At 37.2% G+C, this 15,141-nt stretch overlaps 1 protein-coding gene across 3 annotated transcripts in view; it reads right to left on the reverse strand.

The window, feature by feature from the left end:
• Positions 1 to 15,141, reverse strand: part of USP25 (ubiquitin specific peptidase 25) — a 97,155-nt gene that overhangs the window by 59,865 nt on the left and 22,149 nt on the right. For 2 of the 3 annotated variants that reach the window (XM_055701879.1, XM_055701878.1), the window contains exons 3-4: positions 14,233 to 14,377; positions 4,790 to 4,913 (exon numbers count right to left, since the gene is read on the reverse strand). In XM_055701879.1, the coding sequence (XP_055557854.1) occupies positions 4,790 to 4,913; positions 14,233 to 14,377 (269 nt within the window). Of the gene's footprint in view, positions 1 to 4,789; positions 4,914 to 14,232; positions 14,378 to 15,141 lie in introns of those variants that run through there. The other variant, XM_055701880.1, reaches the window with a different exon arrangement.

Below are 15,141 nucleotides of genomic sequence, written 5' to 3' on the forward strand. Positions count from 1 at the left end.
AGATAACTGCTTTGGGGGACATACTAATTTGTTATTGCTACTTATTTTGGAAATAAAAAAAAAAACAGAAGCATTCAGAAAGCAAGACACCACTTGGTATAAATACCACTTTTCTATCAATATATCTCAGGAAGAACCTAAAACTGTTATTTCCTAAGAATTAATCAATTTCTGACTTTTTTTGACAGATAACATTGTAAACAGCACTGAAAGGACAGGCATACAATCCTCTCAACTTTCTGCTCTGACATCCCTTCAAACAATGCACAGGGATGGAACCTGACTCTTCAATAGTTGCTAGTTGCAAGTATCTTTTTACAATAATGTTATCTCCTAAGCAAATTCCAAAATGTAAACAAACAAACAAATTAATTTCCCTCCTCACTGATACAATCCTTCCAAAGTGTTATATGACCAGTGTATCTCTCCTTTGAGAGAAAAAGTTATTTGATGGGGGCATTAAAAGTGATTGCAAAACATATCTCAAACACATTTCAAATAATTTCTCATCCAGGTGGAATTACTTTAAAAAAAACAAACTTGTCTAAACTAAGTTGAAGGGATCTTTAAAATTGACATGAAGACTCTGACAGACTGGAATAAATTCACACTGATGCTGTAACAGGACTATAATACCTACTTCCGTATCATTTTCCTTTCAGCGAAACAATCAAAACTTCCCTGCCCACCTACCCCCCCAGCCAAGCTCAAGAATATTTCAAAATATTTTGAGATTCAAGTTCAGAAAAATAGATATTCTCAAACAGAAGCAGTCCCCTGACCCCAAGGGTATTACCATTCATCAACCTACCAAAATTTCTTCCTTGCATTTGTTTACCAGGTGGGGGATTTCCTCATCTCTAGCTCGATCTCAAATCTGTTTCCATGTCTTAATAAAGTATTTGATTCTCAAAGCTTCATATTTTTCCTCAATTTTACTTAACATTATCTGTCCTCAGAGAGCACATGCAATAGCTGCACACCCCACCTGCCAAATTCACTTTCAGTCACAGTGACAGCTGTGATGCAAACTGAAATAAAAGTGAGGACAGTAAATAGGAATTTAATGATCTGCTCAAAAGCTACATAAATGAATGTATTTACAAGCATAGCAAATAAACCTCTTTATAGTATAATGTCCACTACATTATATTCATACAGTCCTGATTTGGGGGACTACCTTGACAAAAAAAAAACCCTTACCCAGTCATTGTTCTCAACAAAATTAGCATCCTTCCAGAAACTTAGTACAAGGGTTTAGCAATTCTGATTACGCAGCAGAAACACCCTCTTCGAGACCCTTGAGACCACAGCAGCAGTCACCAGCAGCAGAGCCATATCTATGTAAAGGGTATGGCACTTCTCTAGCCTCACAGGACCAAAGGCTTCCCCACCTCCAAGTGCTAGAATCTGGTTCGGCGGGAAACTCTGGAGTGAGGGTTTGTTAATGGCAGGCTTGGCTCGGGACTTCAAAGCAGTGGTTTATTTCTCTCTCTGCAACAAGCTGAGCATAGCCAAGCGGCTTTGCAGAGCTGCTTGCATGGGGCTAGGCAGACAATGCAATAAGCCTTGGGCAAAGTAAATCCACAGCACAAAAGTTCAGCCAAACCATTTTGAGGAAGCTCACTAAACGTGCTGCAGAAAAGCCCACTCCGGCAGGCTACTCTGCTACAAGAGCAAACAAAGCTCTTTACACCGTGACCGTCTTAAAACTGGACATCCAGGAATATACCCAACCCTACATCCCTTCCCAGTTTCACCTACGGACACAATGCTTAACCACAGTGCAGAGTCCCCAGCACTTCCCATGACAGTGTTAAAAAAAAAAAAAAAAAAAAAAATAAAAATGCTTAGGGGCTGTGTACATCCTTATGCACCTATAGCATGGGCTCTCACTTTAGTATGGCTACTACCCTAGGCACAACACAGGCCAGCTAATTTCTCCTTTCAGTCGTACCGTACTAGCTTCCCCAGCGAAGCCCTACCTGGCCAGCCTCACTCTCCTTCAATCCATGAAAAGTAAGATAAACAGGAGAAACTTCTTCGTATTAGGAAATACACTGATCACATGCATTTCCCTAGGAGATTTAAAGAAAGAATAGTAAAAAAAAAAAAATTTAAATGTTCCATGTACAAGATGTTCAGCTTGGACACTTGGACATTTCAGTTGCACTCTTCCCAACACCTACATAGTAATCAGATCTGTCCTCATTAAGCAGCACAAGGCAATTACATTCAGGAAGACAAATTCTACGTGCATTACAACATTAATTACACAAGTCAAGAAATTCCATTAATGCTCCCTTGGAAACCTTAACAAAATCAGTGCAAATTATGTTCCAAACCACTATGAATACCTTTAAAGAAAAATATCCTCCACAGCAAAGACTATTTAAATATGCACACATCCTACATCATTAAAAAATAAATATTTCCATAGTTTAATTTGCTTCTTATTGACTTCCTATTTGATTTCTGCTTCTTACTTAACCCAGAAAAGCATAAGTAAATGGCTGCAGCTTGACTTGTTTACAACCACATTTGCTCTTTTGTTTTGAGAAGTCCCGCACACATACTGTGCTTTCTATTAGAATGCCAGCATTCTTCTGTGGGGTGTTAACTACAAAGTGATTTTTTTTTTTTAATATTTTTTTTTTTTTAAACAGTCTGAAGCCCTGTCCTTAAGAAAACTGATTGAACAGTTCAGATGAAGAATTCAAGAATTCTGAACTTCGTGTATTTGTACAACTCTGACATAACTTGCCATCAACTCGGGGTGTATCTTGGTATGTAACGGAGTTGATTTAATACCTCAATGTTGCCAAAATCCCCAAGATTCTCACTCTTCTCTGCTTTCATTCACAAGCAAAGCCCCGTTCGCTTTCTTATGCCATGATACACTCTGGATCTTTCAGTGGCTAGTTTTGTATGGCTTTGCAAAATGAATTCATGCAACAAATGCTCCAAAGAATACTACTGCAAGTATAGAAAATGTTGTATGGTGTGCAGGCCATATTCCCCTCGGTAGTAACAAGCTCTTAATATGGTACATGCTATTGTGCCTCAGTTTGCCATCAAATATATATCTCTGTTTCATCAAGAAAACAACACTTTCTCTGTATATAACTAAACAAATTATCTACATACAAAGTACTATACACATACAAAATGTATGTACTTTGTACATACAGAAAAAAATATGGCATACTTTGTTATTCTTTGCAACCAAAAAAACCCCCACCTTAATTTAAATAGACTGTATTTATAATACTTATGGGCTAAGCAGACAAGACCAAAAAGGGCTTTTTAGTTTGAGAAGTGAAAAAGCAAAGCCTACAGGGAAAAAAAAAATAAATAATAATAAAAAAAATCTAAAGCTTCCAGGCTCCCAAGAAGTGAGCACAGCAGCAGTCAAAACTTGGGGAACAGGGGAAAAAAAGGGAGAAATATTTCCAAATCCACAAATAGGCTGACAGCCTACCTAAATCACAACTCTGACAGAATGCCAATTCTGTCCTTCAAAAAGAAGCATGCAAGAGCTGAACTTCTGAATCAGAGCTGGACAGAACTTCCACCATAATCCTGTATATATGCATACAGCGAGGTCTTAGAAAAAAGCCAATCCCTTAAAAATCTTCTAATTATTAATAGAGAATATAAATCCCTCTCATCCCATATTTCTCTCCTAAAATATGTCATGAATATATGTTGGTATAACAACACTGCTTTCATCACAAATGGGGGGAGGGAGGGGTATGTTTACTCTTGCAATTAGTACAGCTGTTTTTCTAAAGGAAAAAGGAAATGACTGTGGACAAAAGTAACACTCTATATTCTCAGAGCTGGACTTTTCTGATAAACCATTTAGTCTGTCAAATACAGTGAATCAAGGGAAATAATTATTGTGTTGAATCTCTCCCATCTAAATATTTTTTATTAAAATTAGTATTTTTCAAGGAGGCAGTACTCAACCTTCTAACACAAGGATCTATTCACTGGCCTTCTCCCTTAGACCAAGGTCAACCACAGATGAAAAAAAAACAACCAACAACATCCCTCCCACACAGCTCTACACCCAGGCTTATATCACATCCCAAATATTTCATAATTATATCTATATTTACATATAAATATACACTGTAAAAAAAGTTACTGTAAAATCTGATCAAAAGTTGATTTACAGGCTCTTATCACGCCCAAGTTGAAAAAGATAAGTTAATACAACTTTAAACCAAGAAGTTAACTTCACCCAAAGCTTATAAATCCTATTTGTTAAACAGGTTAATAACATACTTTATCAGCTAAAGTACAGCAGCTGCTCTTAGTATAGTTAGTCATAGCATTACTACCCCCTCCCTCAATCTCAGCATTAGCACAGAGATAAGAAAATGTTACTGTAATGCGAACACTGCAAAAAACAGGACAAAGTTTATTAGCTTCTTAATTATATTTTGGTTTCATTGCTTTTTACCTGATACACAAAAAACTTTTAGTTTTAGGTCCTATTTAAATAGGATCATATATCCTCTATCTCCATCCACTTCCTCAATATTTAAACACATAAATCAACATGAAACATACTATTAAATCCTAGCCCACATATAATAGACTATTTTCCAGTGTAGAACATACAATACATTAAAGCAACATCCTGAAGCCAGGCATATCAGCAGCACAAGTGAAAGTAAACAAGTTATTCTCTGTTAAATTAAAAGTTAAAGAAAAAGCAATACAGGCCAATCTCCAACTCTTTAATTTAATTTCTGCTTTATATAAGTTGTTTGTTTACCTGCTAATGGCTTGTTCCTCATCTGTTATTCCAGTCTCCCTGAATGCCCTGTTTGACTCCTCCAAACTCAAGGCAATTGCCCTCTGAAGATCATCTTTATCATCTCCAGTGAGATCAATCACATCTGAAAAGCAAAACTATCTTTCTCAAAATTAAAAGTGAAACAGAATGAAAGGCAAGTCTTACTGTAGAGGAGAGCGAGCCCACACGGATTGCTGAGCATCATTCCAGTCCATCCCTCCTGTGCCCTGCACTCTTCCAACCACTAACCCTGCTAATGACTCCCTTCTGCTTCCAAGCCAGATAAAAACCTCAGCAGCTTGCTCTTGCTAAGATATGGCAGGCAGTAGTCTTTCTTCCTCTTAACGTTTTAAGTTTCACAAAGCTACGGGACAAATTTAGGAATCCATGGTTTCCAAAAGCCCTCTTAAAGCAATACACTTAAATGTATTACTTCAGCTAGTTATCTGTTGCTTCCAGGGAACGTGTGACAAAGACAACCTTCTCTTTTAAAAAAGGATACCTCAACCGAGCATAGTTGTTTTGCCCTTCTCATGGAGGAGCACGTGCAGAGTTTTCCCAATGCAGCTGCAAATTCTGCAAGTATTTTTCTGTGCACTGGTGAGCCAAATACTTTCACATAGTTTCATAAGAAGTGGGGAAATTCTTTACTTCACCTAATTCTTTCCTACTCTGTCTGTGTATTCCTTTTCTGAACGTATTTAAATCTAAATTCTGTCTACTTGAAGTAGCTCATCTCAATAGGAGAACTAAGAAATAAATATTGAAGTCAAAATGAGGATCCACACTTGGACATGTGGGGAATGCTGGATGGGCTACTGACTGGGTAATGAAAATGAAACCACCCTACTCCTACCTCCTTCTCCAGCTCCCATTATCTAAGGAATCAGATACTAACACTCCCCATCAACCTCCTTGTTTCCTGCAGGTAGTGACAGCACTCCCCCTCCTGAGTATGGACAGATTTCACTATCCCACATCACACCACAGTACAAATCATCCCCCTGTCAGGCACAGCCATGCTTTGAGTAGCCAGGGCCAACAAGAATGTCCATCAACTGCACAAGACCTTCCAAAAAGCCAAGGTCGTTGGTTATCATTATTTCAAGGGCCAAAAGTCTAATTTTGCAAGTCAGCCAGACAGAGAGGGGAAACTGCAAAAGAGACTTTTATGTGCAATGTTAGACAGACAGGCACACAGAGCCTTGGCTGGTTTCAGGCTCCCTCCTCCAAGGCCAAAGTTTATCAACATGCTACGAAAAGAACTACTCTGCAGCCTGGGTTTGGACATTAGAAGCTAAAAGACCTGGGAGAAAGGGGTACAGATTCAAAACTGATGACTGCTCACACAGACAGATGAGCAGGTTGTCTGTATTTCTCCTTCCACAGGCCAGCCCAATACTCATACCCAAAGAGTTTCATCTAGCTTTTGACGTTTCTCCTAGATGAGCTGACTCACCGTAGAGATAGCTTGCCTTCTTTCCCTGGGCTTATTTGTCTGTGCGTTTCTCATCGGATCAAAATAAAAAACCCTGAACTTACAACAGTGACAATGAGGTGACTTGTCCTAAGAGACAGCTCAAACTGAAAAGAAGTTGTAGAAGAAACTTTTCTGTTAACACCAGTATCTTCAAAAAACTAGTTTTAAACTTAGCCCTATTCCCCCAAATAAAGATGGCTGAATTTCTGTTTTATTTAGTGAGCCCTTAAAGGAAGCACTATTACCTGCAAAGTAAACTAGGCGATCTGTCATGATCTGCAAGTGTAGAAAAATGCTATGTCCACAAAACCAGTACTTCAGAATTTTATTCTTATGTCTTTTATAGTCAACTCAGGCCTTCCAGCGTATCAGAAGGATACTTTAACTCAGATGCCTGAAATTCTTCTTCAGAAGTACTAAAGCAATTACAACAACCACCAGTAAATGCCTCACCCAGAAGAGTTTTGATATGTGAGCTGCCGTATTGAGAACAATGTAATTCGGGCTAAAATTACAACCTGGGTCGCAGGCAAACATGGCTCTGTTCAACAGCCCAAGAGCAGGAAAAAAAGCTAGAAAGGTCAACAGCAATGAGAAAATCCCATGACCACACACGCTACTTACTCCACTCCAAAATGCAGTGCTTAGGTTGTATTTTCCACCCATCTGCAGGTAGTCACACACAAACAACTCATCTCCACTGGAGACAAGCTGTTTTTTCAGTAAGTAGTCGTAGTGGTCACAACTGAAGATGGAGTAAGCCTCAAACCAGCAGCCACGCAGGCTGATGGAGAAGTATGGGATTACTCTGATCACTCAAAAAGGAGACTGTTCCTTTAGCCAGTCTCTAGCCAGGTCAGAGTGATGAAATTCTTATACAGCAATGAAGAATGTTAGATTAAGAGGTAAGCTCCTTTATACGGGAACCGTTCTTCAGAAAATAACTCATAACTTAGGTGAATATTATGTGGTCAACAAAAGCTCCTACTGTTAATAAAAAAAAAATAATAAAAAAATAAATCTATCAAGGTCAACTCCAACTCACACTTTCATTAAATTATTCAACTTCATTGCACCTCCCTAGCCCCTTGTTCTTTATTCATCTATACCACCACACTATGTGTTCAGATGTTTATTACCATCCACATTACCAGTCATTACACCACTTTAATATTAAAACCCCAAATTTTTGGTTCCACTTCTCTCGGAAAGCAGAGCAACACAACAGTTTCCTTTGGCATGCAAGAGTTTTGGAGCAGACAATAAAGGATTCTCTTTTGAAATGTTTTTGCATATATGTTTTTCCTAATTTGCATGAAAAAAAGACAATACAGTGAAGACCTGCTGCCAGATACTACCACCACATGAGAGTGGTGCAATCAAATTATGTCACAGAGGGTTTACCTAGCATAACTTATGTCAGAAAAATAAGTTTCTAAATATCACCTAATCCATGGTAGCCTACTCCATGCAAGCTTTTAGTTTGTAGCAAACAAAACAAAAATATTCCGGAGGTTTAAGCTAATTTATTCCATCTCATGTTTGCTGTACTTGGAGCAGGTCCAAGGTCTTTTTCAGCAAATCAGCTGATACGTAACTCATTAAGTTGCAACAGTTCACCTATGACTTGAATCCTGAATCACAGCATTATGAAGAGATCTTAATAGAAGTCATAACAGAAGGGGAACAGTCTGAGTCTAACCTCCTCTTTAAAAACAAAAAAACAGCTTGCCTCGATAGTTTCCACTCCTGTCAGTTGGTTACAGATTACACAAATTTACATATACTACATGAAATTCATGCAGGTTTTTTTTTTTATTTTACTTTAAAATAGCTTCATCTTTTGTGAATTCTTACATGGGGATTTATTTTTTTTTTAGTGAAAAGATATCCAATTTTCAAGCACATGTATGATCACTTTGTCTTCTCGCACAATCATAATAAATTCAACATTAACCTAGTTTTAAAATACATATTTCACTTCAATGTTATAGTGTTAAATGCAAACCTATGATTTTATTTTACAGCAATTAGTGGTGGAATTCATTCAAGAAACTCATCTACTGAAGTTTCCTATCTGATCAACCGATTTCGAGGTCTGAGTTTGAAGCAAAAAGAAAAAAGCTGACTTTCATTCGAAGTATTTATCAGACACACACGAGTTTCATGTGATAGGCTGAAGGACATATTTGATAAAAGTTAGTAAGAATAATGCTACTTCTCCAAATTTATAGTTACCCAACTTACATTTACACATGTCGATTTTGTAATAATCCTCTGATTTAGGCCACAGAACACTTTAGTTCTCACTGGCTCATACTCACAAAAGTACTTCTTACTGTATATCCCATAGCCTTAGAAAATGCAAACGTTCTTAATTAAGACATGACTACTAAATAAAAAAGTTTGCTTCTGAAAAAATTCTTTATGAATGAAGAAACTGCTCATCAAAACAGTCTGGCTTACTGTATTCATGATGTTTATTCAAGTAAAATTAACATCCAGAACTAATCAACTGTTTTCCTAAGAAATTTAGTTTCTGTTTACAACATTATTATATAATAATGTGTGCTTCTGGAACCTAAGATCCAGAGAGTCTGACACCATTTATAATACTACAAATCAATTTTAAGCTGTATATTGAAATTTGTGACAAATATACTAGTGTATATATAGTAAATGCACACACTATGTCTATCTATCCCCGCGTACCTTCTGTCTTTTGTAAAAAAACCTTATGAATCTGTTTACTTAGGAAGTTTCTATCATCATTGAAATAAACGGTTCTTACTTGGTAATGGCCTGGGTCATTAAAACAATTACTGTATTATTAACTTGTTACTTATACCAGGAGGAGACAAAGAATAGGAACTTCAAATTTAAGCAACTGGGGAAACTCAGCATAAGGGACAGATCTGAAGTAGCAATTGAACCCAGGGACAGGCAATGAACAACCACAATAATGCAACTGCTGGCACAGGGAGAGGAAAACGAAAGGGCAGGTCTGATGGGTTCAATGGACAGGTACCAAGTATGGAAATCCAGCAGCAAGGCTCCAATTTCAACACACCAACAATATAAAAAGAAAAGAAAAAAAAACAAAAAATTGAGACTACATTAGCTTTGTTTATTACAATCAGAGCTATGCAAAATCATGTATTCTACCATCTATTCTGTGATGTTAAACATCATGATTGCCTGAGAATCCCACATGAAGATTTAAGGGAATTTACATGGCTGTATATGCCAAATTTCATTGTAACTGGATGAGGAAAGAATACACAGCTACTCAGCAACTAGTTAGCCAACCCAAACAGCTCTACTGATGAAAGAGCTAGCAAACGTTGGCCACCACGATCTTACAGGAACTTCTTCATCTCAGCTGCATTTACACTGTTCTAGGATGGTAATACCTTAAATTAATGATTCTCACACTGACAGGGATGGCAAGGAGAGACATAGTCATGGAACAAATAAACAAGTGAATATGTAACACGAAAGGAGGACCTCAAGGTACAAAAGTCCTGACATTTTGAAGCAGGGACTCCACCACACCAAGCTGGAGACACTCCCAGGAACCTGGATGGAGATGACACAAATAATCCCTGAAATAGAAGGAAATGTCATGAAGACACATAGTGATACCTGAGTTAGGTAAGGTGACAGAAGAAACTAGTGTCAAGTTTTACTCACAGAAACAATAAAATGCATAGAATGAGGACTGACTAGGACTTGTGGAAAGAAGGGTTTAGGAGCTACAGCTAATTCACATTCAACCTGCAATTCACATCACCACAGCACTGAAGAAAATTTGAAGTGTTACACTAAGGTATACTGCCAAAGTACTACAGGGACATTTATAGAGATTCACCCATTTTTTCTTAAGAACTCAGCTGAAGTCTTGCTTATTGTTTTCAGTGCCACAGTTTACAAAAAAGGCAGAACTACTAGAGAAGGTTCAGAAGAGAAAAACACTGACAATAGGTACAGGATGTACATCCAAAGACTTGGAAAGAATTTCAGCCGTTGAGTTTAGATCTGATAAAAGTCTGAGGGGCCATTATGATACACTGTCTTTGAACATACAACACTTACATCTGAGATAAAAGGAATGAAGTGTACTACCATCTCCACAGGGGACAGCCCAAAGAATAAAGGACTTAACCTGAAGCATGAGGGATTTAGGCAAGACATTAGGAGTTTAAAAGTAAGGACAGTGAAGCACCATAATAAATCACTCTATAAACTTTTCAGTCTCTAGAAAAGAATGGTTTTTAAGAAATGTTATATAAACATCACTTCGGGAGGATTTAGGTGTGGTTAAGTCTACCCTATTGGGAAGAGTTGACTGAATGAGTTCTGAAACTTATGCAAAGGCTCAAACTCTGGGGACAGGAATATATAAAAAGGCCGGTCCCCAGAAACAATGAAGTCTACAACCTTCAAGCTGGTGTATGTGGCATTTTCTAGTTACATTGTACCATGTCCTTATGAAAGGGCTTGAAATCTTTTGTTTCGGCTTTGGAATGTGCAATTCTGAAGACTAATACTTCAGTATTTGTGAAAAGAGTTTTGAGTTTTCAAAAGAAAGGAAGGGGAGAACTTGTCTTGACAGCTATTTCACTTGAAGACAATACAAGTTCTAAAATAAATCTTCATGCTGCTGCTTCCTTTAACCCGGTTCTGCAAGTTTCATAAATAATAAGATGGAAATGGATATATGCTTATCAATGAAACAGTTCTGTTGTGCAACCACAGAAGAACACACACTGAATTACTTCAAAAGAGAAGGAAAAAAAAAAAAAAAAAAAGAGAGAAGGTTTCTAGTGAAATCAAGAAAGTTAAAATATTGAAAAGCATTGCTGAACTATCATTTTGCTTTAAGTGCACTGCCTAGGACTTATGCTACTAAGCAGAACATATGCAGTGATCTTCGATTAAAATGTGTTCATTTGTACATTGCAACCCTAATCCTTAAGTACTTTTTGCCCACTAACAGATTGCAGGAAGGAAAAAAAAAACCATCACAACCCAAAAACCCATAGTCCTAAGAGTAACACCACCTCTGCAAAGGGATCAGATAAAGCATGCATCACTTGATGTGAAAAAGTTATGCTTGCAGGTGCTCGCACATGCCATTTTGAAGGCAAAAAAGGCAAACATCATGAATAACACTGATTGTGCAAGTCAACCTTTGCTTTTAAAGATGGAGTAAATTTTATGCAAACTTATCAATATTTTGAAGCTGCTGAAATGCTGCATTTGCTAATAAGAGAATAATCACTCCTAACATACAGGATGCAACTCTTAAACAGCTAAATGACCACTGTCATTTGGAAGAGCCACTGCACAATCCAGGCTAATCACAGACTGTTAAGTTACACATATACATTTTTACCTCTTAACTAAGTAACTGTTTCAAAGAAACTTAATCAGTCAAGCTTGCAGAATGCCTTTGTGGAAGGCATACATTCAAAAGCCTTTCTAAGTGGCTGGAGGTTTTCTCTGGCATAAAAGACAGTTCTGGTATTTATCTCTGTCTCTCACTCCCAGTCTGGATGACTTAACTTGGTGGGACCATGAAGCTCAGTGACTTACAACAACGTAAATTCCAAATGCACAGAGGTAGTTAAGCAGTAAGGAACAGTAAAGGGTGACTTATAATTATCTTCATGTAATTATACCTAGATGAGATAGCAAAAGGCAGTCAAATTTGAAAGGCAAGATACTGTCAGCAACACAGTACATTTACTGAGAACCACTAGTAGTGTTCTTTGCAGAAGGGAGCGTTGATGGTTGGAGCTATCATTGCTGAATGTTTTCCGTCTATGTCCACCCTTGCATTCTCTTCTCTCAACCCACCCACTGTCTTTCACGATTCTCCCTTACATGGCAGTATGTACTAACACTGGGCCCTGAAACTTGTGCATTTTAGGTGTACTGCGTTTTTTAAATTCATAACCAAAATTATTACAGGCAAGCAGATCACAACAGAAAGAACTGTAGGTTTATGCAAGAAGCTTTCACTACCTCTCAGGGGCAGAGCGGGGCAGCCTCTATGATCAGACTGGTTTAGACTTTTCTGCTTTAGGTGTTTAGTTCTCGCCCCTTAAGTCCTCCAATGTGAAGAAAAGTTGGCCAGGATGCCTTTATCTCATGACATGTTTTCAGTACAACTAAAAGAGCAAAGGCCTCTCATCTTTGTCACCAATGAGGATCGGACCAGACTTTAAAGACGTAACAACAAAAAAAAAGCATCTGCTTTCTGCACAGCAGCTGGCACTTCTCGATTACTGACTTGTAGTACTATATAACTGTAAAGAATCTGGGTCTGTCTTCAGCCTTCCAGAAAAGAGAAGAGAATCCTGAATTTCAGCTTGGAAACAGGCAACCAAGACTCACTCTTTTCAGTCTGACCATCAGCCACAGGTAATGTAGACTCTGCAGGCTTGACTCTTCCTTCTCATATCCGTTGCCACCTCCTATCTTCAATAAGGTTGCATAGCAGAGTAAGTGACACCAAAACTAAACACTTCTATTAATGGGATTGCTAATAAATCTAATTAAACACAGACTGCAAGAGAATCCAGCTTACTATTCCACTGTCATAGTAGATATTCAGTACTGGAGGCTACAACAACAGTGGTAAGTTTGAGGAAACAGACTAATTTCAACAATGTCAATTTTCTGACTTCGAAAACTAAATACATGTGGAGTTTTGTGCGTGTTTTCTTTTCAAAGGAGGGAAAAGAAGAATAAAAAAAACCCAAACCACTCCTACACCTTATTCAGAGGATAATGCAACTACTTATAATACACTCAGGGCACTTTATATGGAGTTGCTAGTAATACCAAGGATTAAAATGCAGTTTTCAGAATGTGAGATATTGAGAATAAACTCATCTTTAATTTATAAAAAAAAAAAAAGGTTAAAAGAGATGTTTATGTCAAGGTGCCAGAGACAGACAATTGTACAACTCACAAGGAGATGTAACTAAACTGCTTTATAATGGTGCCACCATAGCCACCCTAGGATCAGTGAAATGAAGGGGAAAAAGAAAATCCTGCTGTGGGTGAAGCTAATTCTACTCATTTAACAAAAGCTACATATATGTACTACATATGTAGTCAAAGGATCAGTGAATATTAAAATATTCCACATCTATATTTAGAATGTTGAAATGTAAATACAGTATCAAGAAACTTCAGATTTTACAGAAATCCCACCACAAAACTTCCTTTGACTTTTTCTTTCATGTTATTTCCCATACTCATTTGCAGAAGACATTTAACATGTTTAACACATTTAACACACTTCCCCCCCCCCCCCTAAAAATAACTATGCACTTAAGTAAAGGAATAAAACCTGCAACGTTGAGAGACCTCTGGTATCAACTAAATAAAACTGATTAAAATTAATTAAATTTTAATATTAATTTCACATACAATAAACCTATCTTTTGCTATAAAATGCACACCTAACCTCTCATTTCTCCGTTTAGGAAAGTCATCCCTTTCAGGGAGAAGCTACTTCTAAGCATATTAAGCTTTAGTGTGTTAAGAGACATTCACAGATTGTTCTCCAATTATTTTGACAGAAGCGTACCCAGCTTTTGTCTTTAATTATTTACTGCATGGCCCCAAAATAAATCCTATAATGGGGGAGGGAAACAGAAAAAAAAAACCAAAAAAAACCACACACAACCGAACACCAAAGACTGAAAACCCAGTTACTCATCCTCTGATCAATACCATACATACATGTAAAGGTAATACTTAAGGGTATCTCAAATAAAAATTATACTGAAATAAGGAAAGAAAGAATACATATCTATCTAAAAATTGTTAAGTAAGAATCATCAGCAGATTAACAGTCATCTCACAGGCAAGTTTTTAGCTTCCTTGCCTTGAAATTAAACTTAAAAAAAGAAAAAATACCTACTGGTGTCTGCCTGGCTGCCCACGCTGATGTATCTGTCATTTCCAGGAAGGGCTGTTTGATAGTAAGTTGCCTCCTCTACCTGGGGAACCTTGGCATTCTTTGCGGTGAGGAAGGCCACAGCCAACTCCAGATTACCATTGCTGTCCTTTAAGCGTCAACAAAACAAAAAAGTGAGAAAGTCCCCTCACCCTTTTATAATTTTTCCTAACAACAAAGGTCAACGTTACAAGCAACTTACAAGATCAATGACACATTGTATTTTCAGGTGAAATATGATTAGAAAAGAAAGTTTCCAAATTTTACATATTCTGTATACTTCACCATTTTTAACCAACAGAAAGATAAAATATATTGTAAAAATTTACTTTGGTAGAAATCCATTTATTTCAGAAAAAAAATTAAAGGTCTTGTAGTGCAAGTCAATCCCTCAACAAGCATAACCAACACACACTCACAGACTTAACAGAAGCTAAATTCTTCTGAAAATCTACCATTTCATTTTTAAAGCAAGAAATACTGGCTTTTGAGGGGCAGTTGTGATTTATGCTGAATCTGAAGAAACAGCTATATGTATATATGATTTAAATTCACTAAATCCTCATTTACTATGTATAAATGGCTAAAAAGCTCTGCCTGAGGGAAACAAGGCTTCTTCTTTTTTTTAATTTTTATATATATATATATGCGCATATATATGTATTTGTGGAAACAGAACACAGCGAGACCTGCCATTCTTTACTTGCATCAAAGAACTCTTCTGTGCTATGAAAGAATTTACAATGGTTGAAAATACAGTGAAGCAATAGCAAATTAGCAAAGAGTGGCAAATTCAAGTTCTTCATTCTACATACTGAACAGGACCTGTGCATAATAGAAAACTCAACTACATCTTGACAAGAAACAATACTT

This window comes from Falco cherrug, chromosome 2 (genome assembly GCF_023634085.1).
Source record: "Falco cherrug isolate bFalChe1 chromosome 2, bFalChe1.pri, whole genome shotgun sequence".
Classification (NCBI taxonomy): domain Eukaryota; kingdom Metazoa; phylum Chordata; class Aves; order Falconiformes; family Falconidae; genus Falco; species Falco cherrug.